This window comes from Cebus imitator, unplaced genomic scaffold, assembly GCF_001604975.1.
Source record: "Cebus imitator isolate Cc_AM_T3 unplaced genomic scaffold, Cebus_imitator-1.0 Scaffold170, whole genome shotgun sequence".
NCBI classification, from domain to species: domain Eukaryota; kingdom Metazoa; phylum Chordata; class Mammalia; order Primates; family Cebidae; genus Cebus; species Cebus imitator.
Window position 1 is genome coordinate 1,646,383 of NW_016107485.1, and position 24,782 is coordinate 1,671,164.

Genomic DNA, 24,782 nt, shown 5'->3' on the forward strand with positions numbered 1-24,782 from the left:
GGCATGGTGGCAGGTGCCTGTAATCCCAGCTACTCAGGAGTCTGAGGCAGGAGAATCGCTTGAACCTGGGAGGCAGATGTTGCAGTGAGCCAAGATCACATCATTGCACTCCAGCCCGGGCGACAGAGTGAGACTCCATCTCAGGAAAAAAAAAAAAAAATAGAATACATATTATAACCGGCCGGGCGTGGTGGCTCATGCCAAGCACTTTGGAGGTAATCCTCCAAAGTAATCCAAGCACTTTGGAGGCCAAGGCAGGCAGATCATCTGAGGTCGGGAGTTCAAGACCAGCCTGACCAACATGGTGAAACCCCGTCTTAAAAAAAAAAAAAAAAAAGAATACATATTATATACACTGTAAATTCAGAGGAGAACTGTTCTTTTATTATTTATTTACTTAAATTTATTATGTTATATTATATTATACTATTTTATTTTTTTGAGACATGATCTCACTCTGTCCTCAAGCGGGAGTGCAGTGGCTCAGTCACAGCTCACTGCAGCTACAACCTCTTGGGCTCAGGCAGTCCTCCCACCCGAGTCTCCCAAGTAGCTGGGACTGCAGGTGTACACCACCATGACCAGCTAATTTTTGTATTTTTTGTAGAGATGGGGTTTCGCCATGTTGCCCAGGCTGGTCTTGAACTCCTAGGTTCAAATGATCTGCCCAGCTTAGCCTCCCAAAGTGCTGGGATCACAGGTGTGAGCCACCATGCCTGGCATATTTTAAAAATTTATTTATTTTTATTTTTACTTATTTTTGATATAGGGTCTTTCTTGGCTGGAGTTCAGTGGCATGATCATAGCTCGCTGCAGTCTCAAACTCCTGGGCTCAAGCCCTCCTCCCACCTCAGCCTCCTGCAGGTGTGCGCTGCCATGCCTGGCTAATTTTTAAATTTTTGACAGGGTCTTGCTGTGTTTCCCAAGCTGGTCTCGAACTCCTGGCCTGAAGTGATCTCCCCAAAGCACTGGGATTACAGGTGTGAGCCACCACAGCTGGCCTGTTCTTTTATTATTATCAAGTGTACAAATCTTTAGGGGACTCTTGATTTTTCCCTAAGGCAAACCTAGTCTGTTTCTCCAAGTGTCTGAAGTCTTTTTTTTGCCGGCGGGTGGGGGGGATGGCGTCTTACTCTGTCACCCCGGGTGGAGTGTAGTGGCACGATCTCGGCTCACTACAACGTCTGCCTCCCAGGTTCAAGTGATTCTCCTGCCTCAGCCTCCTGAGTAGCTGGGATTACAGGTGCACTACAATGCCCGGCTACATTTTGTATTTTTAGTAGAGACAGGGTTTTACCATGCTGGCCAGGCTGGTCTCAAACTCCTGACCTCAGGTGATCCACCCGCCTAGGCTTCCCAAAGTGCTGGGATTACGGGCGTGAGCCACCGTGCTCAGCCTTTCCCCCAGATTTGTTTTATTTATTTTATTGTTTTAATGGTAGAAATGGGGTTTCTCCATGTTGGTCAGGTTGGTCTTGAACTCCTGACCTCAGGTGATCCACCCTCCTTGGCCTCCCAAAGTGCTGGGATTACAGATGTGAGCCACCGTGCCAGGCCTTCCCCCAGATTTCTTAGGTTTTTCTGGTCTGTCTGCAGCTCCTAATGCTCTGCTGCTCCCCTGTGGCCATACTGAGACAGGGTGTGCTCTGGCCACAGTATGGGCAGGGATCTTAACTTCATACATGCAGGTGGAAGAACTTCATGAATTTTAATACATCCTTTCTGTCTTTTTTTAAAAAAATTAAATTTTTAAATTTTCGAGACAGCATTTCCCTTTGTTACCCGTGCTGCTGTGCAGTGGTGCGATTATGGCTCACTGCAGCCTCAACCTGGGCTCAAGCAATCCTCCCGCCTCAGTCTCCCAAGTAACTGGGACCACAGGTACATGCCATCATGCTCAGCTAATTTTTAATCTTTCCTCTCTTTACACTGTAAATTCTTCCTCATCTTTCAAGATCCAACCCAGAGGTTATCCACTGGTTGAGAATTTTCTTTGCTCCCGCTGGTAGAGAGAGTTCTTAAATCTTCTGTTCTCCAATAGGATTTCTTTCACATCTTTGAAGTAGCTCTTATTATGTTATCCTGACATTTAGTTTTTGTATTTTTTTCCCCTGCTACATAGTGGGCAGGGGCTGAGTCTTATTTGTCTCTGCCTCTTTAAGAGGTAGGAAGTAGGTGCAGAGCAATAGTGGAGGTAAGATGAAAATGAGGAAGGAGTAAGGAAGTGTAAAGGAAGAGTGAGAATGATACTCATTTTATCGGGCACACCTTTGTGCCTAGACATTGTTCCAAGCACTTTATTTAATTAATGTATTTATATTTATTTGAGACAGAGTCTCACTCTTGCCCAGGCTGGTGTGCGGTGGTGTGATCTCAGGTCACTACAACCTCCGCCTCCTGGGTTCAAGCAAATCTCCTGCCTCAGCCTCCCGAATAGCTGGGACTACAGGTGCAGGCCACCATGCCCAGCTAATTTTTGTATTTTTAATAGAGATGGAGTTTCACCATATTGGCCAGGCTGGTCTCAAACTCCTGACTTCATGATCTGCCTACCTCGGCCTCTCAAAGTGCTGGGATTACAGGCATGAGCCACCATTTATTTATTTGAGTCACCACACCCGGCCTATTTATTTATTTTTTGAGATGGAGTCTTGCTCTGTCACCCAGGCTGGAGTGCAGTGGCATGATCTCTACTCACTGCAACCTCTGCTTCCTGGGTTCAAGTGATCCTAATGCCTCAGCCTTCCAAGTAGCTGGGATTACCGGTAGACACCACCACACTTGGCTAATTTTTGTATTTTTAGTAGAGATGGGGTTTTGCCATGTTGCTCAGGCTGGTCTTGAACTCCTGAGCTCAAAGTGATCCACCTGCCTCAGCCTCCCAAACTGTTGGGATTACAGGTGTGAGCCACCATGCCCAGCCCAAGCACTTTATACTCATGTAATTCTTTCAGCCACCTCATAACGTAGGCATTATTATTATCCCAATTTTACAATCAAGGGACAGCAAAATTAGGCAATGTATAAGTGGCAGTGTAGGAGTTGAGCTAACATAGTTAGGCACCTGAGCACAGGCTTGAACCCATTGTGTAATCCTTCTGCTCCAGTGTGTAGTGATGAGGAAGAGGGTGAGGAGAAAAGAAGGTGATGAGGAGAGGATGGGGATAAGAAGAGAGGATGGAAGGATAAGAGAGGATGGGGTTAGAAAAAAGAACAGAAGTTAGAGAGCATGGGATGAAGGGGAAAAAAGGGGTGTGGTGGTAGGAAATTAGGGCTAAGGAGAGAGGATATTGATGAAGGTCTGGGTGGAGATGAGAGAAATATCGGCTGTGGAGAGGTTGGGAGGAGGTCCCAGCGGGGTCATCATTCACGTGGATGCTCCCCTGGCAGGCTGGCCTCTCGGCTCCCTCACCCTCTGTCTCTTAACAATCTCCTCCATTCCCCCTAGTGAGCCTCTCCCAGGGTCATACCCGGAGCCTTATCACCACCAGAAACTGCAGCACCTATGAAATAACGGAATCAAACATTCACTCTGATAGAATCTCCTTTCCTTATGGTTGGTTTGCTCAAGCTGGCTCCCAGCAGCTGTTCACTGAGGAACCACAGCCCTTCCCATCTTCACATCTTGCCTTCTCTGCCTTAGGTTCCAGGCTCACCACTGCAACCCCCTTTTGTTAATGCCTTCAACTCCTCTTCCCTGTCTTCCTTTCCATCTCACCTCCCTGGTTAAGTCCCAATCCTAGGTGGACCTAATATTTGTCTTCTCCGCACTTGCTCTCAAGCATCTAAGGACCACGGGACTAAATCATCCCAGAGGACATGTTACTCTAAAGTGGTCGTCATCAACTTCACTTGGGCGCTCTCAAGTCAGAAATCTCAGCAATGAGCTCCCTCTTCTACCCTCACCAACTCGGATTTTATACCTTCAAACCTCCAGCCTCCCTTCCTGCTCAGTGACTTTTGGTTATCTTTTTCTTCATGGTGAAAATAAAAGCCATAAGATAGGAACAGCCCCAGCCTGCTATAAACCTGTTTGTATTTGATTCTGTTGCCATCTCCCCTGTTTATTGTTAAAAGAGAGGAGATGTCTTCTTCCCTTGGAAGGTCAGTTCTCCCTCTGATGCTCTGAATCCCATCTGAGGGAGCTCTGGCCTCAGCTTCTTCAAGCTTCTCTGCCTCTTCCCAGCATCTTGCCCTGTACCCCCAGCCTTCAGTCAGTGAATGGGAAGGATCTCCTTGGGAATCTCTTCATATACTTTTCTCTCTGCTGGGAACCCCCACATTTTGCCAGATGAATTCCTACTTACCATTTAGATATCTGCTAATATGTTACTCCTTCAAAGAAGCCTTTGCCGTCCCTCACATTTAAATCAGGTACCCGTGTTAATATCTGCCATCAGTCACCCCTTTACTTTTGCTAGATGATGCTGCCCACAACTTGTTTGTGGTCTTATGTTTGTCACCCTCACTCATCTATAAACCCCCAAAGGGCAGGGACTATTCTCCTTATGCGTCCTGTAGCTTCTATAACAAAGTACTTGGCCTCAAGTAGGTGTTTAGCATGTATTTTTTGAGCAAATGAATGAGTGAATGAATGTGGTGAGAAGGTACGAGGGAGGTGAGAGATTGGAAGGGTGAGGATAGAAGATAGAAGGCGAGTAGATGGAGAGTGAGGAGAGGATGGCAATGAGGACAGTGTGCAAAGGTGAGGTTGGGGATGGAGGGGAGAAGGGGTAAGGGGAGGACCAGAGAGAAGGGGATCTTTGCACTGGACCTCAGTAAGGCTTCCAGACCCTGAGTGGGCTTCCAGGAGCTCTGTCTCTTGGGGCCATGCTGCCTGTGAGGTTTGAAGGCAGGGCTGGAGGGCGGAGCTGAGCTTTATCTTAGGGTGCAGCCCTAACCTCAGATGGTGACAGAGCTGGAGCCAGCAAGGGTTTTGCAAACCGTCCCGATTGCAGCAGGCCAGCAGTCTCGCTGGGGATGAGTGGGTGGGGCCTGAGCTTATCTCCCAAGTGCAGTCCTAACCTCAGATGGTGACAAAGCGGGAGCTAGAAGGCATTTTGCAAACCGTCCCGATTGCAGCAGGGTTGGATAGTCCGGCCAGGGGTGACAGCACTAGGTGGGGGGGGGGGGGGCAATAGGGGTTTGGACAGTTTAAGACTCCAGGGTGAAGCTTAGATCGTGGGGATGGATCCATTCTATGTGTGGCTTGCCTCTACCTACCCCCAGAGCCCTGTTTCTTCTAAAAGGGAGGAGAACCTAAGGGAAAAAAAGTCTAGTCTGTCCCTGGATGTAAAATAAATAAATAAATAAATGGTAAAAGGGAAACATGAGGCTACAACTCTGCGATGGGTCTCTCCCTGTTGAGTCTCTCCCTGCCCCTTCCTGGGCCCTGGGACCTTTCCGCTGCTCTCTGAAGTCAGAATTAATGGCCATTTTGATGCAGCTAAGTTGCAGCCATTTTCCTCTGAAAACCCCCACCCTCTCCCTGTGGGGAGAATTTCTCACCTGCCACTGAAGTTTTTAGGCCAGGCCAGGCCTGCTTATGGAAGCAGCTGACCGAGGCCAGCCAGGGATTCTGTCCAGCTTGGGCCACTCCCACTTTGGAGCGGCCCATGCTGAGTCTTGGGCAGAGGGGTCTGCCTGCGGGGGGCTGGTGGCGGTGATGGGAAGTGACTGGCCTGTCCAAGAGGAGACGCACAGACCCTCAGCCAGCCCTGCCTATTGTCACCTCAGCCTCTCCTGAATAGCCCTCTTCATCCCACAGTCCCCTCACTGGCTTGGAGCAGGGTAGGGGGTGGAGGTAAAGAGGCCCCTTTCCACCCACAACCCCAACCGGGATCTTGCAACACTGGGATGGGGGCCCTGGGGGCCCAGGCATGTGGCAATCTGTGTAGAGGGGTGGGGAGGTGTGCACCGAGCAGGGGGGCAGCTTTCACAAGCCACCGCCACCGGCTGACCTTGGCAGACTCACCTTGGGCAGCTTCCTCCCTCTGCAGTGTCTCCCCACAGTCTGCCTTCCCCTCTGCAGCTTCCCTGTGGCCTAAGATCCTGTCTCTCAGCTCCAAATTCTCATTCTGCTCCCCAGTTCTGCGCCGCAAAGAAAAGTGGGCCTGAGCTGTGGGTGCTAAAGCAAAAACAGGAATGTGTGCGCTGTTTGGACCTTGATGTGCTGCTTTTCAAATGATATCGAGTTCCCGGTCCTGGTGCCTTTCCCCAGGCAGGGTTTGGCTAACTGCTCTTCCCTGGACTCCTTTCTGCCATCTTCTTCCCCAGTGGTGACAACCTTGCTGTGGTGAAGGTGACAGGAGGACCAAGGGGCAGGGAAGCTGAATCCAGGGGCAAGGAGAACCCTGCTCTCCACCTCCCCCAGCTTCTTAGGCACTGTCCTCGTTGTCAAAGGGAATGAAAAGAGTCATTTGCAACCCCTGCAGCCCCATTCTGGAGGGGAGGTGGTGCATCTTTTTCTTGCTTATCCTCTCCTTCCTTCTTTCATTCAGCAGCCATTCCTGGCTGAGTACTGCGTATCCATGAGAGCAAAGCATAGAGTGGAGACACAGATACCACTTTTTCTTGGTCACCTTAGGACTTTTGCTTTTACTCTTCACTCTGTTCACCCCTGCACTCAAAGACACACCTGCCTCCTTCTCAAAAATTTTCAAGTTTCAACTGAAATGTCACTTCCTCATGGAGACCTTCCTTGGTCACCCAAGCTAAAATAGCCTCCCTACCTGTTGGTTTATTTGGTTTTCCCAGTGGTGTATTCCCCAATGGGGAATGGAGTTAGCAGGAGAAGCTAATGAAGGTGCTGTATGAAGGTGTGAACCAGCAGTATCCAGGGAAAGTTCCTGGAGTGGTGAAGTCTCCTGGGCTAGCCCAGCAGAGGGCCAGGAATCCTTTGGGAGGGCTGCTCAGCAGGCACTCTCCTGACAGTCTCACCCTCACCTCTTGGGAAGCTTGTTGATGGAGGGAAGCATCTCCCTGGGGACTGCAATGGGTGATGAAGGGTGGAGAGGGTTCTAGAGGAGCAAAGGAAGACATTCAGCACACTTGTTTATTGACTTTTTCTTCCTACTCCTTCTGCTGAGAACTTGTCTCATTCCCAGAGAAGACACTCAACAAATACTTATTGAATAAGTTACGTTGGCCAAAACCAGTTGAGGTTAGATTGAAAGCCCCCTTCAGGAAGCGTACCCTCTGGCTCTGACTCATCCCCCTGGAATATGATCTGATGCAAAGGATTGGGATGTGCTCAGCTGCTGCACGTCATGCTGGGATCACAGCGGCGAGACGGGGATGTGACTCCTGCAGACTGGGTGCCAGTCAGGAAGCCTCCACTAGGCACTGGCCCTGAAGACCTGATGGGGTGGGTGGAGGCTTGAGAGGGGATACAGTTCAGAGCTGTGGGAACAAAGCCTGGGTTGATGCTGAAGCAACCCTTGTCCCATCACCCAGAACCTTGAAAATAAGTCAAGGGGCAGTGGTCTTGAGCTGAGAGGAGGAAATCCGGAGGTTGAGTCATTTACCATGTTCTGTACAAACCCCCCTTATGCAACCTATCCCCCTGGGCTGAAAGGAAGGTATGAGGATTCTCCCAGGCACCCACAGAAACTGGCACCTCTCCCCTTCTGAACTTAGGAAGCTCCCATCAGTTCTCCAGAACTCAGAAAGCTCCCATCAGTTCTTCCACAGAAGGTTCAGATCTGTCCAGCCAAACCAGACCTGGGGCACAGGCACCAGGGACACAGAGGTAGGATAGACTGTGCCTAAGAGACATGGAGGCAAAGGCAGGAAAAGGACTGAGTCCTGGGCAAGGTAGACATGCCGCACACGGATGCCTGAGGTGTAAGAAGGTTCCACTGCTAGAGATTTGGAGAAGGGAGGTAGATCTGGGATGATCCAGATGGCAGTCTCTCGCCCTCTCAGAAAGTTATTCCTTGATGTCTGACTCAGGCTTTCCCAGCACTGGCCTAGGAGAGACTTTAACAACCCTTTAATCAGTCCCCAGGTCCCTGACACTGTTGGGCACTGTTCTTAATTAAATGTGATTCATGGGTGGGTGCTGTGGCTCACGTCTGCAATCTCAGCACTTTGGGAGGCTGAGGCAGGTGGATCATGAGGTCGGGAGTTCGAGACCAGCCTGACCAATATGTTGAAACCCTGTCTCTACTAAAAATATAAAAAAAAATTAGCTGGGCGTGGTGGTGGGCACCTGTAATCCCAGCTACTTGGGAGGCTGAGGCAGGAGAATCTCTTGAACTCAGGCGTTGCCCTCCAACCTGGGTGACAGAGCGAGACTTCATCTCAAAAAAAAAAATGTGATTCATGTGACACTCGTACTGAGTATCCATGAGGAGAGCATAGCGTAGAGTAGAGACACAGGCACCACATGCTGAGGCAGCGAAGGATCTCAGTGAGCATCAGGAGAAGCCTCTTATCCCCTCTGGCCCTCAACTGCTTTATCTGTAAGATGTGGCTCACCCTATCTTGCTGGTCTGACAACAGAGCCCACCAGATGATCTCTTGAGGTCTCTTCCAGCACATCTTGAGATCTGTGATTTTATGGAGCTAATTTTGGTTCTGCCTCTAAACAATTGTGTGACTCCAGGTAAGTCCCTTCCCCTCTTTGCGGCCTGTTTCCTTACCTGCCACATGAGAAGTTTAGATGAGATCTCTGAGGTCCTTTCAGTTCTAGCAAAATGGAGGAATCATAAATATTCATGCTTATTACATGAAAGTTTTCTTTTTCTATGAATATAACAACACTACAGGGTGGGTATGAATATTGCTACCATTTTGCAGATGAGAAAACTGAGGCACAGAGAAAAGTAATGGCCCAAGGCTCACTGCTAGTAAGTAGCAGAGGAAGATTCAAACGAAGGCGCTTAATTAAACTGTACCATTCTGTCTCTTAGGCTGTAGTCCAGTGCAAAAGAAAATGCTGCTTTGAATGAGGGGCTTCCCTGGAACAGGCAGCTGTCATTCTCCTCATTACCAGTGTTCTCATATGCAAATCTGGTCTCTACATCTCTCCCAACTGATTCCTGTCCCATACACTCAATTCTCAAGCTTTAGGGAACCAGAGCCCCAGGGGATGAGGGACAAAGGGTGGAAATGTGTAGGTGGGAGCAGCGTGGGGAGGGTGTCCATTCGGTAGACTGAGGCTTTGGAATTGGAGAGAAGAGATAGTGTGCTGGGTCAAGGGACCATAAATATGGCAGAGCCATCAGGAATTTTCCCGTGGTCACCTGGAACAGGAGCTTCTAGACCCATTTCTCAAGGTAAGAGAGAGTTAGCCTGGGACAAGCAGGCCTGCTCCTGAGGGACTGTGGTGCCAGGATCTCCCTACAAGCTACAGATCTGTCAGCAGAGCATACAGAGGTTGCTGCAGGTCCTGTGGGGGTGCTTTCAGCTCATAGAAGGGGGTGATGGGGATGTCAGGGAGAGAAGAGCAGGTGACAGATACATGGCCTGGCTGTGTGGTGTGTTGGGGGCGAAGTGCGGACAGCATGTCTGTGTTTCCACCTGTCCATTTGGGCATGGAAACAAGAGGTGCAGACCTGGCCACATGCATTCTGGTCCCAGGATCCTCCATGCCACACACACACACACACACGCACATGCACACTCCATGTCCCCCCACGCACATTCCAGGCCCCCCCACAGACTCCATGCCCCTCACCCCGCCCCCACACAGCCAACAGCCCCAACACCCAATCACAGTGCAACTTTATTCAGCCACATCATCATGCTGGGTCCTGTCCTTTCTTGTCACCCTGGTTGCCATTTGTCCGTGGTCTATGTCTCAGGGTTCTAGGCCCCCAGCAGGATGGGGGTCCCCAGAGTCAGGCTGGGCAAGGGAGCCTGGTGCCCACAGTCCACCAGCCAGGCTCAGCTGCAGCCCCCCACGCCCTTGATGAGGTTGGCCGCCTCAGGGATCTGGCGGAAGAGGTTGCGGAGGGTGTCTAGCTCCTGGGTGAGCTGCTCCACACGGCTGCGGAGGCGCTCGTTCTCTGCCATGTACTCCAGCACCTTCTGCTGCGTCTCCAGGATGCGCCTCTTAGCCTTGTCCCGGCTCTTGCGCACGGCGATGTTGTTGCGCTCCCGCCTGAGCCGGTACTCCAGACTGTCTTTGTTCACCGCCTTCTTGCCCTTGTGCAAGGGACCAGCCGGGGATGGCGCCTTCAGGATGGGGCTGCAGGGTGGTGCGGCAGTGGCCAAAGGAGCCTGGAGGGGAAGGCACAGAGAGACAGAGAGGTGAGGGCTGGCCAGGAGGCAGAGTAGAGGCAGGGTGGGAATCTTTGCAGCCAGGGCACATTTGCTACATCCGAGGAAAACAGGACTCAGAGCCAGCTCCCGTCTCTCAGGTCAAAACCATCATCGCCCTGCTTGTTGGAGGTGGCAACCCAGATGCACAGGGTCCTCTGCTTGAGACCAAAAATCCCTTTCATGTTCTCTTTTCTCTCTTTCTTTCTTTCTTTCTTTCTTTCTTTCTTTCTTTCTTTCTTTCTTTCTTTCTTTTTCTTTCTTTCTTTCTTCTTTCTTTCTTTCTTTCTTTTTCTTTCTTTCTTTCTTTCTTTCTTTATTTTTCTTCTTTCTTTCTTTCTTTCTTTCTTTTTTTCTTCTTTCTTTCTTTCTCTTTGTTTCTTTCTTTCTCTCTCTCTTTTTCTCTCTTTCGTGCTCTTTCTTTCCTTCTTTCTTTCTCTCTTTCTTTTCTTGTAAAGATAGAGTCTTGCTATGTTGTCCAGGCTAGTCTCCAACTCCTGGCCTTAAGCAGCCCTCCCGCTTTGGCCTCCCAAAGCGCTGGGATTAGAGGCATAAGCCACCACACCCAGCCAATGTTCTCACACTTGCTGAGGACACTTTCCCACAGTCTGTCTTGAGTCTCCTGTTCTATGGCCAGCAGACGCTTCTCGCAGAAGCAGTTGGCAGAGAAGCAAGAGGAGGGGGCATGGTGAGCAGCAGAGAGGCTGACAAGGGGCCGGGGGGGCTGAGATCAAGGTAGGTCAGCTTGCCACAGGGGCTTTGGGACATAGTGGGGTTCAGGGTGGCACCAAGCCCAGACTCAGCAGCATGAGCAGGGGCACAGGGTCCGTCCACAGCAGCCTCTCCAGCCCTGGGCAGGAGGGAGGAGGGCTGGCCCACTCTTACCTTGAGAATGCGGAGAGGCTGGCCAGGTGCTGCCAGGGTTGGGGGCAGGTGCATGGCTGTCTGCCCACAGTGTGCCACTTGGTACTGCAGGGGATTGTAGGTGCCTCGGCTGGCGGCTCGGCTGCCCTCAGGCCCCCGGGGCTCCTCCTTCACTGCCACTGCCCTGGGGTCGTAGTTCCCTGGGCTGCTGTAGATGCCAGGCCCCAGCGCCTTCCTGTCTGGGCCGAAGGTATGTGGGGGGTAGGCAAAGGGCCGAGGGTCAGGCGGCAGGTAGTGGGGGAAGGCAGGGGTTCCGGGGCCCTTGAGGCCTCTGGCCTCAGGCGCTGGCTTCACGGCAAAGAGATCGGAGAGAAGCTGCTCTTCCCCAGACTCGATGTAGGCGGAGAGGTCAATGGAGGCCTCATGCTCACACATGTCCCCCAACTCCCCGGGCCCAGCTCGGCCCCCTGAGAACTCGAGTGGCTGCTGGCCACCCCGGGGCTCACACTCGTAGTAGGTCCCGTGGGACATGGCCGGCCCGCCCCCTTGGCTCCCCGCCCCCACCTGCTTTCGAGGCACCCCTTGGGGTGCTCGGGCTGCCCTCTCTCTACCTCCTCCTGCCCTGGGCCTGCCCTCTCTCTACCTCCTGCCCCAGACCTGCCCTCTGCAGTCTCCTGTCACCCACTCCTGTGTGGCCTCTCTCCACCCTCTGCTCTGCTTCCTTTTCCTTCCTCTGTAGTCAATGCCTCTCTTCTCTTCCCTTTTTTCCCCCCTCTCTCCTTGGGGTGACTCAGGGAGGGGCAGGACACACCCTAGAGGGAGAGATGTCAGCCTTAGAGAAAGGTGACTCCTGGCCTATTCCACAGTTGGGGACACTCCTTGGTCAGGGTCCAAGCCAGGGTTCTAGAGATGCCTGAAGCTGATGCTTCCCAGGGGACTCCAAATCCTTGCTGAGGGCAACACCCCACTCTGAGCGTCCTCCCTCCAACTTCAATAAAGTTCTGTGCAGTGGAGGTTCCAAGTTAGAGTGAAGAGAGAAAGCCCTCTTCCAGTGCCGACCCCCAGATGGGTCTTAGCTCCTCCCTCGACACGCCTTCCTCTGGGTCCCCCCTCCCCCTGCTGGGCTCCACCCACCCGCAAGAGACAGTTTCTTTTGTAGCCCCACCTCCAGATCATTCTCTGGGTGCAGGTCAGGGGCTGTTTTTTGAGGGGTCTAGGGAGCAGTGACAGGTCCTAGGAACAGGCCATGCATGGGAGGCTGTGTGGTGCTCCGGAGTATGCTCATTTGCTGGGTTTTTGCAGGGGCTGTGCAGTAGCCCAAACATTTGTGTTCCAGCCCTGGCTACCTCTAGCCGCCTGGCACAGTCCCTAAATCCCTGGGCTTGGCTGAAGCACCTGGTCAGGACTTGGGCCTTGCACCTCAGACCCAGGCAGGCTGCTGCCCTCGGAACAGACAGCTGTAATCCTCCAGTGGCTCTAGCACTTCTCTCTTCCAGCTGCTCTATGCTGCAAGAGGCTCAGGCTGGCGCTTTGCCCCTCACCCTGCGCCTGAGGCTCTGCCACTGGTTTCCTGTACCCTGAGCTGCAGGGCTGAGGAGCTTGCTGCAGCTCGTTTGCTGTCTTTCCTTTTGCATGGCCACTCTCTGACCTCCAGTGCGTGTCTCTTGGGTCTACTTCCTCTTGTGAGGTTTGAGAAGCCTCTTATGTCATCACCTCTTCCTGGGGCTCTGTTTTAGGGTCTCCAGGAGAAGCCCATGGCTCCCTCTCTGCAATTCTTGGTTCTGTGCTGGCTCCCCTCTTCCCTTTTCTCTTTCCTGTGGGAACTCCCCACTACCTCCTTTCAGAGACACCTGCTGTGGCCCTGCTTTTACCTGTTGAATTTCATCTCCCAAAGGGATTGTAGGTCCAGTGGAAAAAAACGAAAACAAAAACAAAAAAGGACACATAGAAATGTGTTACTGGCGTTTTAAAAAATTATTTTTATTTGAGACGGAGTCTCACTCTGTCACATAGGCTGAAGTGCAATGGCACGATTTCGGCTCACTGCAACCTCTGCCTCCCAGGTTCAAACCATTATCTTGCCTCAGCCTCCTGAGAAGCTGGCATGTGCCACCACACCTGGCTAATTTTTGTATTTTTAGTAGAGACGGGGTTTCACCATGTTGGCCAGGCTGGTCTTGAACACCTAGCCTTGTGATCTGCTCACCTCTGCCTCCCAAAGTCCTGGGATCACAGGCATGAGCCACCATGCCCGCCAGTTACTGGCTGTTTTATGACCAGCAAGCGCTATGGGTGCCCCAGGGGGGCCAAAAGTTTTCGTAAGTTGGGACCAACAAGGGCTGGGTAACTGGGAGTGGGGCACAGTGGGACAAGTGCAGAGAGGATGTGCGTGACATTGGACATTAAAATATTAAAAATGTGTATTCTGGTTAGCATATTTCTTCCATCCTTCCTACCGCCACACCTATCCTAGATGCTCTCTGCATGACTTGAGACGTGGCCAGATATGCTTTCTCTGAAAGCACAAGGACCTGGTGTGGGAAGGCCTGCGTGCATCGCAGAGACAGATCTCAGGAATTAGGGGGATTTCTCCATTTCGAAGCAGAGCTCTCAGTTTGGTGGCAGTGCTTCTATTGACCACCAGGTGGCAATATTGGCCCCAAAATTTTGGACTTGGAGGACTGCTGAGGTTCAGACTCAGGTGGACAGCAGAGGGCAGCCTCTGCAAGCTGCTGCCGGGCATCTGGAAGGAAGAGGAGGAAACATGGCTGGGATGGGGGCTTGCAGGGCAGTTACAAGGAGAATGGGCAGCCTGGGTCCAGAGCCTTGTCTCCATGAGGAGAAATTCTGTCCCTTCCCCTACTTTGAAATAATGCTAATGAATAGGCCTTGTGCTTTCTGATAAATTAATGCTGTTTCAATCCTGGAACATATACTTTTTCATGCTCTTTTCCTGTGAGTTATGCAGGAAGGTAGGCAAGGCAGACAGTATTTTTATTCCTACTCTATAAACAAGGAAAACAAGCATGAGAGGCTGAGCTGCCGAAGGTCATCCAAGGAGGATGCCTGGTTCACCTCTGGCTGAAGGGATGGGAAGGGGTTGCTCTGTGACTCAGAGAACCATCCTGGCCCTCATTTGGCCACCATGGGGACAGGGGGAGTCTGCATCAGTAACTTAGTGAACTGGTCACAGGAGAAAGTGAGAGGTATGCAAATAGAGCTGCAGGAAATGAGAAAGTCAGCAGCTTCAGCCATGGTGAGATAAATCTCTGCCCTGGCCTCTAGGCTAGTGCTGACGTTGCTGGCACGCTGACCTCAGTGTTTCCCAGTAACAGGGGTTTGGCTGGGGCAGGGAGGGCTTTGGATATCAGGGCAGGGTAGGGAAGCTTTGGACAGGAAGAGGAGGTGGTGGAAGGGCAGTGCCAGTCAGCAGCTGGAGGATTCTTGCCCAGGAGGGGAAAAGAAGCCCTCCCAGGTCAGCAGGGTCATTTTTCCTTTGCCATACAGTTACTACCTGTTTAGATGAACTAAATGATGCATGTTTGTTATCTCAGTGACTTTGTAACAGGCCTCCTTCCAGGGCCACCCCCTTGGTGAAGCAGGACTTTCTCAGTGGAAAGGTAGCGGAGCATGGCTGTGAAGGGTTAGAGAGAACTCGGCTCAAATGTGGCCTCTGTCACTGGCCAGCTCCGTGACTCTGGGCAAGTTACTTAGTCTTTCTTGTGAAGTGGCAGCAGTAATACCTCCTTCATAGGGTTGTTTAATTAAATTGTGAATAAGATAATGTATGTCATGCAACTGGGCTCAGTAAATGTGGACTCTCCTTCTCTTCTTCTGGCCTCTCATTGCGGTTTTATCTGTGTCTCCTAAACAGACGCTACCTGGTGCCTGGTGGGATGCGTCAGTTTGATGAGCATTTTTGAGCACATGGGTACTAAGCACTGCACAGGGTCTGGGGATGTGTTGGTTTAGCCCTTGCCAGTAGGGCTCACAGCCCAGCAGGAAGGCCTCTAGGCAGTGGTCCCAACGTGTCATGGGTGGTCCGTGGAGCCAGGAAGCACACACATTTGTGTGTTGTGCAGAGTGCAGACTCTTGGCTTTGTTCCCCTGGCAACTATTTGCCCTTTGAGGGTAAGGTCACATCTTTTGGACCTCTTCAACTATGGTGACCATATTTCCTGAATTAAAATGAAGTACAGGCAGATTGACACACCTGAATATCCTTACGGAGACAATGGAAGAAAATATTTGAAGTCTGTGCTGACTTAGAAAAATCAGGAAAAATATTTGCTATTTCCACAGCATATAACAAAGTCTTTGACAGACTGGTCACAAAAAGGTTTGTTGTGTGACCACATTAATAAATGAATGCAGAAGCAGCTACAATTTCAGTGACTTCCAGAATGTTCCCAAATTCGATAAAGTGAAATTCCTAGCATGAAAGTAACTGAGAGGGTTAAGACAGGAAATGCCCGGGATAAACATAAATGCTTGTTGCCGGGGAGGAGCCCCACATTTGCCCATTTGACCAGGTTGAAAAGATCAGCAGGTGTCACAGAAAGAGAGGGTGGTCCTGAGCGACAAGTGCCTCCATGGAGCGAGAAGGGGTGCGGAAAGGACTTGTTCACATGGGGCAACAGGTAGGAGCCTGGGGCAGTCCAGGGAGAGGAAAGGTGTGTGTGCTGGAGAAGTGGGGCCCAAAGAGCAGATGTGAGGCTGGGATAAGACTGGCCCTTGCCTTTTGGGATAACCTAAACTTGAAAGATTCAGGAACTGTTTGAGATTAGGTCCAACTCTCAATCTGTCTCAAAATGCTAAGCGAGTGAGGTGACTTGCCCAAGGACACACAGCAGTTTAGTGGCCGGCCTCCCAGTTGGGTGTCCCTGTTGAATGGCGAGCTTCCAGCCTGTCTGGAGCAGGAGTGTTGGCGCCAGGCCAGGACCAGGAGTGGCGGTATCTTGCCTGCCTGTGTCCTCACAGTGTTCCAGATGGTGAAGGGTGATGTCTCAACACCGCTGTCCTCCATCACCCCCTTTCCCCCCGCCCTGCCCTATATCTGTCAGCAGTGCTGGCTCTGCAATGATGCTGTCCCAGGACACGCGGCCAGGAGGGCAGCCCATAAAGACAGGGATACAAAGCAAGGACTGGGGCTAATCCCATCAACTTCCTCTAGCAGTTAGCCCCAAACGCCAGAAAGTACTTGTACTTACCTTAATGACTTCCTCCTTTTTCCTGTCCTAGCCCAATAGTCCTCCTAGGCTTCTTCCTAGAGCTAACTCTTCTTCTCAGATGGCTCTGCCCAGCTGAGTGAACCCAGCCTTACTTCCCAGGCCCTCCCATCGAGCTCCTTGGACCTGACTGTCTCCACAGACTTGGCTCAGACTGTGCTGGTGCGAGAAGCCTTTGCTGACCAGGCTCTGGGAGGACATCGCCTTTGCCTCCCTCAGCTCAGCTGGGTGCTGCCTCTTCCTGGCCCTCGTTCCCACCCTGGGCAGAGTTGAGTTCTTCCCAGTTAGTCTGCAGGCTGTCAGTCTGGTGCACAGAGCAGGAACTCAGTAACACTTCGTGACTCCAAGAAGGAACAAGAAAGTGTTGTTTAAAAAATTACCGAAGGCCATGGTTTCAGTCTAAGCTCCTGCTGTCCGCCCCACAGACCAAACTTCCCACGCTAAAGTTCCACATCGCCAAATCTAAACTAAGTTGTTATCTGACCTTCCTAGAAATCAGGAGTAAAACATAACAGCCAGTTAAAACAGGCCAGCTTCAATATTCAGTGGGCATGATAATGAAGTTTACTCTTCTGTAATCTTTACACAAAACAAGGTAGCCTGAAGAATCCTGATGTTAACTAATCAGTTATTTTTCTATTGCTCTGTCTCTCTGTCCCCACCTTGTAAGAAAAGTAACTTGGTTTTGTTTTTGAGGCAGGGGCTTGCTCTTCTGCCCAGGCTGGAGTACAGTAGCACAATCATTGCTCACTGCAGCCTCGACCTCCCAGGCTCAACCCATCCTCCTTCTGGCCTCAGCCTCCCAAGTAGCTGGGACTGCAGGCACATAGCACCCCGCCCAGCTTTCTTTCTTTTTTTTTTAATAGAGATGAGGTCTTGCTGTGTTGCCCAGGCTGGTCTCAAACTCCTGGGCTCAAGAGATCCTCCCTCCTCGGCCTCCCAAAGTGCTAGGATTACAGGAGTGAGCCAGTGTGCCCAGCCAAGAAAAGCAACTTTGAAAAGTGACTAACCAGCTTCCTCCAGCCCTTCCCCGTCTGTAAAGCCAACCTCTTCTGCTCAGCTCTTTGGAACATGGATTCTATTTCATGGAAGGAAGTGTTGCCTGATTCCGGAATTACAGCAAACAACTGAGATCTGTAAATCTGTTGTCTTTTGATGTTGCTTTTGGTTTAGAATGTGAGTCCCTAGGATAGCTAGAAGCTATGGAGAGCTTTTAGGACTGTTATTCTGGAAGGAAACTGGCAAGATCTCCTAAGAGGAAATGCCTGGTGACTCTGTCTCAAAAGGCCACTTAATCATCACCACCACCAACTTCGTTTCCATTTTAAATTTTATTACATCAAAAGAAAAAAACAACTTCTCCACAAAACAAATTTCTAAAACCTACACAAAGCGAAAGAAATTATCATCAAGGTTCTGACTCCACCCCCCAAAAACAACCTTACATTAAAAAATCCAAAAGAAATAGAAATACCAGCTTCAAAAATATTTATCCAAAAAGTAAGGCATCAACTTTACAAAAAAATAATAATTGAAGGAGGGGAGGAAGTTGGAGGAATGAGAAGAGAGGGAACAAGAAGATGGTCCCCTGACGCTCCAGGGCCAGCCCCAGCCTCCCGGGCATGTACTCTGAAGAGGTCACAACTCAGACCAAACTCAGCATATCACCAACTATGGGGTGGGCAAGCTGGGCGGGGAAGCTGGGCAGCACCACGCGGGCCAGGAAGGGTGCCTGTGTATTCCAGTTTAAGCAGACAGCATTGGGGGTTGGAGAGAGAATCGAGTTTTGTGATAAAAGGATCCTAAGTTCTTAGTGCAGCAGGAGTGGCTGGGGAGGCTGCAGGGTCCACAGCAAACTCCATGGCCTTCCTTGGGAGCTCAGGGAAAGGTCAGAAGCCACCTGTCACAGAGGAGGGCCTTTTCTGAGGACCTCCAGAGTGGGCTCCCTGCTGTCACTGCCCTGTCATCCTGCCCCTCAGACCTGCAAAGAGGGAGGGGCTATTGGAGTTGGGGACTGATGGGAGAGGAACTGGCCTTTAGCCAACGCTCTCCCCAGGGTATGGAATGGGTACCTCTGGGAAGAGGCAAGCGCCCTTCCTCCCAAGGAAGGCATTTAATATCAGATCCGTCTTGAGGGTTAGAAATAGGGGAGTATTTTTAGGCCCAGTTCTTGGATGGGAGGTGACTTAAGGCTGATTTGGCTCCGATCTCAGGGCTGAAGGGCTTGGGGATCCTTCACACCCGGTCCCGAGCCAAGGCCCAGAGAGGAGAAGGGCGTTGTGGGGACAGTGGTGCTGGCTGTGTGGGGGCATGGCCACAGGGATAGCAGGGGACTGCTCCTTCCCCGGTGGGCGGGGAGCTGGAGTTGCTTAGCGGCTTCATCATGAGAGAGATGCCCACTACACTAAAAATCAGAAGCCTTTCTGGCCTCTAGAAGCTTTGGCATCATGTTGGGGGCAGTATGCAGGAGGCAGGGGCAGGGGCAGGGCTGGGTTTCTGCAATCTGAGCCTTTCTCAATATGTTCCTCAACCGGCCTGGCTTGGGTCTCGTGGGGCCATTCTTCTCCTTGGTCCTTAGCTCTGGGAGGTGGCGTCCCCAGGGGAAGTGAACTCTGGACAGGGAGCCCAGGCTGGGTTGGGAGCAGGTATGAGGGGAGGGGCAGGAAAAAGGGCAGAGGGAAACATCCCCTTGGATTTTGGGTCCCTGGTGAACAGATAGGGTCTTGGGTCTCTCCAGCAGACCCCTTGATGGGGACAGAATTGCTTGAGCCTATCCCTCCCCAAAGCAGCCCCTGTGGCCGCCTCTCCTTTCTGAAGGGGGCCTCCCTGGGAGGGCAGGCGGTAATGAGCTCCGGTTCCTGATGAGGCAGCTGAGGGCACGGCCCGGAGGGAGGTCCTGCAGGCCATCCTTGGCATCTCCCCTCTCCTCCTGCAGCTGGGATTGTGGGCAGCACTGGGTGGGGCCTGGGACATGGGCCCTGGGGTGAGAGGCTGGTTCTTTGGGTACGAATGTCAGTTTTTGTTTACAGTTTCTCACCACTCACGCCCAGGTCCTACCACTGCCTGATGAAAGTAGAGAGAGGGGTGTGTGTATACTCGTGTGTGTTGGGGGGACCCAGACAGGGAGGCAGGATGGAAGCAGGAGGAAGGAGGGAGTAGCCAGCTGAGGGATGGTGGTCCTCAGGGCTGGGGCTGCCCCCCCACATCCTTGTCCTTGGGGGGAGTGGGTTGGTATATGGGCTGCTGCTGCTCCTCCATGTCCTCATGAGTCTCCTCTGTCTCTGAGCCCCTCTCCGCCTCGGGGTACACGACCACACACATCTTCTGGCTCACCAGGGTTAGCAGCTCTGTGGGAGGAGATCACACAGAAACCAGGCCAATGCTGAGCATCCCACCAACCCCGGCCAAGAGGCCCCGGCCCTTCCCAGCTCTCCCGCCCCAGATTCTGCCTCCTCAGAGTAGTCAGTGCCTTGAGGGGAATCCTTGCCACCTGGTCTGCCTCTTGCATTTTCTACCAGCTGCTCTTTGCTCATGAAGGCCCCAGTCTTCCACCTTCCCTGTGCCCACTGACCCCCAAATCCAGGGGGGTCTCCACCCAGCCTGGAGCAGCTCTCACAGGATGGCTGACAGGTTGCCTATTTTATTTAAAAATTTGTAATAATAGAGGTGGGGTCTTGCAATGTTGACCAGGCTGGTCTCAAGTGATCCTCTGTCTCAGCCTCCCAGAGGTTTGGGATTACAGGCATGAGCCACTGTGCCCAGCCCAGGTTGCCAATTCTTGCAGGTCTAAGGTCTGTGTAGAAACGCCAGCTATTCTCCTCCCTAAGTGGTCTCTGGGAAAAGGCATCTGCTTCCCCTGCTCTGGACTTCTCCAGAGCTCTGTGGACTGAGGAGAAGGTGAGCCTAGGCCTCCTGACCCTGGAGGCTCCCCTGCCCCATCACTGACCACTGTATTCCAGACCAGGAGGCCCTCAAGCCAGCCAGGGCCTCCAACAACTCACCAATGAAGTCACTGAAGCACTTGGGCTTGTGTTGCCAGTAAACACCGAGGAAATAGACAGGCACTCCTGTCAGCATGATGGCCAGGCCAATGCCACACACCACAGGCTCTGACCATAGGCTGAAGACCAGCAGGAAGGCCCAGAACAGCAAGTAGATGATTGGGAACAGCAGGTTGATCTGTGGGGCAGAGGCATGAGGCATGTGAATGGTGTAGGCCCCGTGGCCCCCAGGACTAGGGACTGGAGCATTCTCTCTCTTCTTCACCCACAGAGACACATCCTCAAGGGCAAAGGCTGGACTTCCTTCAGCTCTGTGGCCCCCACACCCATCCCTGGTAGGGCAGGGGCTGTATCAGCAAATGTTGATGAACATGGGTGGTCAGACAGGAAGAGGATGGGGAGGGGCTAACGAGGAAAGGATCCTCCTTGCCCATGTCCTCGCTCCTGGGTGTGATTAGACAAGGTCTCATCATGCATGTCATGTGCCCAGGGCAGCCAGAGAAGCCCATTGAGATGGAGAAGCTTGCTAGTACAGGGTGTGTGTCTGCTGAGGTCCTAGAGTGGAGGGGAGGTGTAGCAATGCACAAGGTGCAGGGAGGAGACGATCCAAGTCACTCAGGGTCCCTGCTCTTCGCCCACTTCTATGCAGGGCCCTTATGTGGGCACAGCATGGCAAATGCCAGCCCCTTATGGGCCACATGTCGAGAGTTCCTGAGAGTCTCCTCTTCATAGCTCCAAGGGCAGTCCTGATTTGGCTGCTTTCTCTTCCTTGTCTTCCTCACTGAGAAGGGATGTATATGATGGGGACATGGGGTTATTCTACCTCCTCTTCCCTCTAGCAGGTTTTCTAAGTGTGAGAGTAGAAAATGGTGGTGGAAATGCCAGTGAGGAAGTGACAGATTTAGAGAGCCTTTGATTTTTCAGCTGGAAGAATCTAGAAGCATCTAGTCACTGTTTCTACAATAGGATTGTTCAAATAGCTCCAGAGTACACTCTATTCTTTTAATTTGTAGAACTCATAATGCTCTAACATGTCTTGTTCCAAGCAATCCCATTAATTCCTATCATAGAGTTATATCTTGTAGCAATATTAGGTTCACTGAGCACCCTACTATGTGTAGGGCTGTGGGAGTTTAAAAAGGGAAGATCATGCCGGGTGCAGTGGCTCATGCCTGTAATCCCAGCACTTTGGGAGGCTGAGGTGGGCGGATCACCTGAGGTCAGGAGTTCGAGATCAGTCTGACCAATATGGTGAAACCCCATCTTTAAAAATAAAATAAAATAAAATAAAAAATAAAAAGGGAAGATCATGGAAGGTTGCAGTGGATTGGAAAACTTCAAGAAAGAGGAAGTACTTGAGGCCCATTTGGAAAACAGTTAAAATTTAGATGGGCAGATGGGAAGAGGAAACTCATTCTGGGATGGAGACATAGCACAGAGTGAACCCAGCTATCTGGAGGGACAGGAAGGAAGTGCTGGGGAGATAAGAGAGCCTTGAAAAATAAGCTGGAGTTTAAGGCTTAGACTGGTAGGAAACAAAGGAATGACATGATGAAAGTAACATTTGTTCTGACTTATTCCCCAGCTGCATTCTGCTCTGGTCTCGTCCCCAGTGGAGAATGGAAATTGTGGTCCCATTCACACATGGCTCTTGCTTCCCAAAGGATCTGCTACTATCCGAGATGATGGTGTGTGGTCAGCAGCTAAGAACAGTGGTGATTTAAAAATCTGAGCTGCAGCTAGAACCACAGAGGAAGGGGAGGGGACCCCAAAGGGAGGTTCTCTTACCTTGATGGGGCGGGGGATATCAGGCTTCTTCCAGCGAAGGACGATCTGTCCAGCAACCGTGACCCCATAGAAGAGGTAGTTGATGAAGCCCACATAATTGATGAGTGTGTACATGTCACTGGTGACCAGCATCAGCAGGGTGGAGATACACTGGGGAAGTGGGAGGAGCTCGTCAGTGATCAGAAAGATATTCAGAGACTGGTATTATAGATTAGGGGCTGTCCCCCAGCCTCCAGGCATACTATGCCATTGTATAATGGATGTTTCGAATTGGAGACTTCACAACCTCCCCTAGTAACTCAGGATGTTACAACATCTTTATTGCTAGGAAGTTCTTATTACAGGGGTGATAATCCAAATATTTAACCACTGGTATGGTACAGGCATTAACCAATCAGAATGGATACTGGCCATAAGCAGCCAGACTGGCCACACTGGTATCACCTGGCTCGGCGTCAGCCTCTGTCTCATTTTTATAGCTCAAGCAAACTTCATTTTTAAAAATCCCTTAGGGAAGATTGTTAACAGCAGATTAAGGCTTTATTCTTGCCCTCATCCTTTTCTTCTGGCTGAGTCATCTATTTTTCTTCCTTCCTTTTCTTTATTAATTTCAAAACTGGTTACATAGCACTTACTGTGTGCCAGGTCCCTATTTTTAGCATTCTGCAAAGATTAACTCACTTAACCCTCATAACATCCCTATGAGGTTTTCTTGACAGAGTCTATTTTCCAACTTCAAAATCATCCCTGTGGCTCTCCTGGAACCACGCTTCTCCCTTCTGATAACTTGTGAAGGTCAACAACAGATTCTGTTCTTCTGTGAGAGCCGAGAGTTAAAATAATCGAGATGGTTCTTGTGGCCTGTGCCTTCTACTGCACCAATAGCTCTAACTGAAAAAAAAAAAAAAAATGTGTGTGTCCCACTGGGAGTACTGTCTTCTCCAGCCACCTTCCACAACCAGCCAGGCAAGGTGACCTTCATCCTACATCTGCACATTCTGCAATTCCCCCAATGCTGCATTGCACAATGCTCTTGACTCCCAAGAGCTCTGTTATTTTCATTTCTAACTGCTTTGCCAGTGGACCAAAGTCATTTTCGGTGTTCTATTCAGGGTCCAGAAGGAAAATAAAAATAACTTGAAAGACTACGGGGACAAGTCTTTATTCCTTCCTTTAGCTCTGTCTAAATGATTCTACTCTGGGGACATTTTACTCCCATCTCTTTCCTGTCCCAAGTTTCCTTTTCACAATTTGCAGTTTACCAGTCTTCCTCTATGACTTTTCTTATTTGGTGTACCCTTAACACTAAATTCATTTCAGTGATGCTTACCAGGAGACTGGCAGGCTGCCCTGAAGCTTGATGGGGAGAGTGGGTGTGTGCAGGGACCAGCCGGGAGCAGAGGCCAGTGTCACAACCCTGCAGTAATAGGTGTGAGGAGAGTCAAGGGAGACATATTTTTTCAAGGCTGTTGAATCCTGAGGTAGTCAGTTCAGTCTGACCCAAAAGGATGGGAGAATGGAAATAAGTCAGCCCGAGAGCCTTTGGTATTTCAGGACTCAGGATCTTCCCTTGCTATATCTCTTGATATTAACAAAGCTGATGAGTATCATTTGCCAGATCATCTAGATCCAGTGAGACCTAGCAGCAGACCGGAAGGGTAACAGGGGTGTGTGTGAAAAGCATGAACTCCCAGCTTAGGCTAGGCACAAAGAGAGGGAGGTATGTGGACAGTTACAGCAGGAAGGGCCCTTACTGTGAAAAGCAGGGCTGGGATTGGGGTGCAGCGCTTCACGTGGATCATGGCCAACACACTGGGAAGGTGGCCCTCTCGGGCTCCAGCGAAGAACAGCCTGGAAGGGAGAAAAGCAGATCAGCCTGGGATAACCCCTGGACCACCAAGCCCAAGCTCCTTCATCCATGCCTACCTTCTGCCCACACAGGGCATCCCCGCCCCAACCAGTCACCTGCCTTCACATGCATACTTTCCACCCCACCAGTCACAGAACCTGTGTGACAAACGCAGGTGCAGGCAAACCAGAGGCAGCCAGTGGAAAAGTGGATGAACCCTGGTTATGTGAGCCCCTGAATGTGGTATGGGTGGCTCAGGGTTACTGATGATTGTACTGTCACTTAGTTGGGTGCTCCCAATGCCCAGAAGGCTGCAGGAGCAGCCTCTGTCTGTTGCCTAAAGTCTTCATCTCTTTAAAAGTATTCCTCACATCCTCAAAGGATGCAGATTCCCCGATACACTCGGACTGAACTGCATATGGAAAGCTTTAAAAACACTCTTATCCTGCTCAAAGAGTAGTTGTCTCTGTGGGAGCAGGGAATTGGTGGTGGAAATGTTCTACATCTTGCTTTGGGTAGTGGTTACATGGCTGTCTAGAATTGTGAAAATTCATCAAACTGAAGTCAGGTGCAGTGGCACACACTTGTATTTCCAGCTATTTGGGAGGCTGAAGTAGGAGGATTGCTTGAGCCCAGGAATTCAAAGCCAGCCTGGGCAAAATAGTGAGACTCTGGCTCTAAAAAACAACAATAAAAAACAAAAACGAACAAACACAAATAAAAATATCCCTACAAAACTCATCAAAATGAATGTTTATGATGAGCTTTTTTTTTTTTTTTTTTTTT

At 50.9% G+C, this 24,782-nt stretch overlaps 2 protein-coding genes across 3 annotated transcripts in view; both read right to left on the reverse strand.

The window, feature by feature from the left end:
• Positions 1–9,710: 9,710 nt before the first annotated feature.
• Positions 9,711–12,489, reverse strand: CEBPE (CCAAT enhancer binding protein epsilon). The gene is made up of 2 exons (XM_017544532.2): positions 11,152–12,489; positions 9,711–10,227 (listed from the first exon to the last, which is right to left on the reverse strand). The coding sequence occupies exons 1-2, from the start codon at positions 11,659–11,661 to the stop codon at positions 9,892–9,894; spliced, it is 846 nt and encodes a 281-aa protein (XP_017400021.1). The 5' UTR covers positions 11,662–12,489; the 3' UTR covers positions 9,711–9,891.
• Positions 12,490–17,674: 5,185 nt separating this feature from the next.
• Positions 17,675–24,782, reverse strand: part of SLC7A8 (solute carrier family 7 member 8) — a 60,445-nt gene continuing 53,337 nt past the window's right edge. For both annotated transcript variants that reach the window (XM_017544533.1, XM_017544534.2), the window contains 4 exons: positions 23,902–23,998; positions 22,148–22,297; positions 20,360–20,537; positions 17,675–19,705 (listed from right to left, as the gene is read on the reverse strand). In XM_017544533.1, the coding sequence (XP_017400022.1) occupies positions 19,539–19,705; positions 20,360–20,537; positions 22,148–22,297; positions 23,902–23,998 (592 nt within the window). In that variant the 3' untranslated portion in view covers positions 17,675–19,538. The remainder of the gene's footprint in view (positions 19,706–20,359; positions 20,538–22,147; positions 22,298–23,901; positions 23,999–24,782) is intronic.

Bases quoted from the DNA above. Each gene is read 5' to 3' on its own strand.
- CEBPE (XM_017544532.2), bottom strand. From the start codon at position 11,661: ATGTCCCACGGGACCTACTACGAGTGTGAGCCCCGGGGTGGCCAGCAG. The intron at 10,228-11,151 runs GTAAGAGTGGGC...CTTCCCCTCCAG, and splicing joins AGCCTCTCCGCATTCTCAAG to GCTCCTTTGGCCACTGCCGC.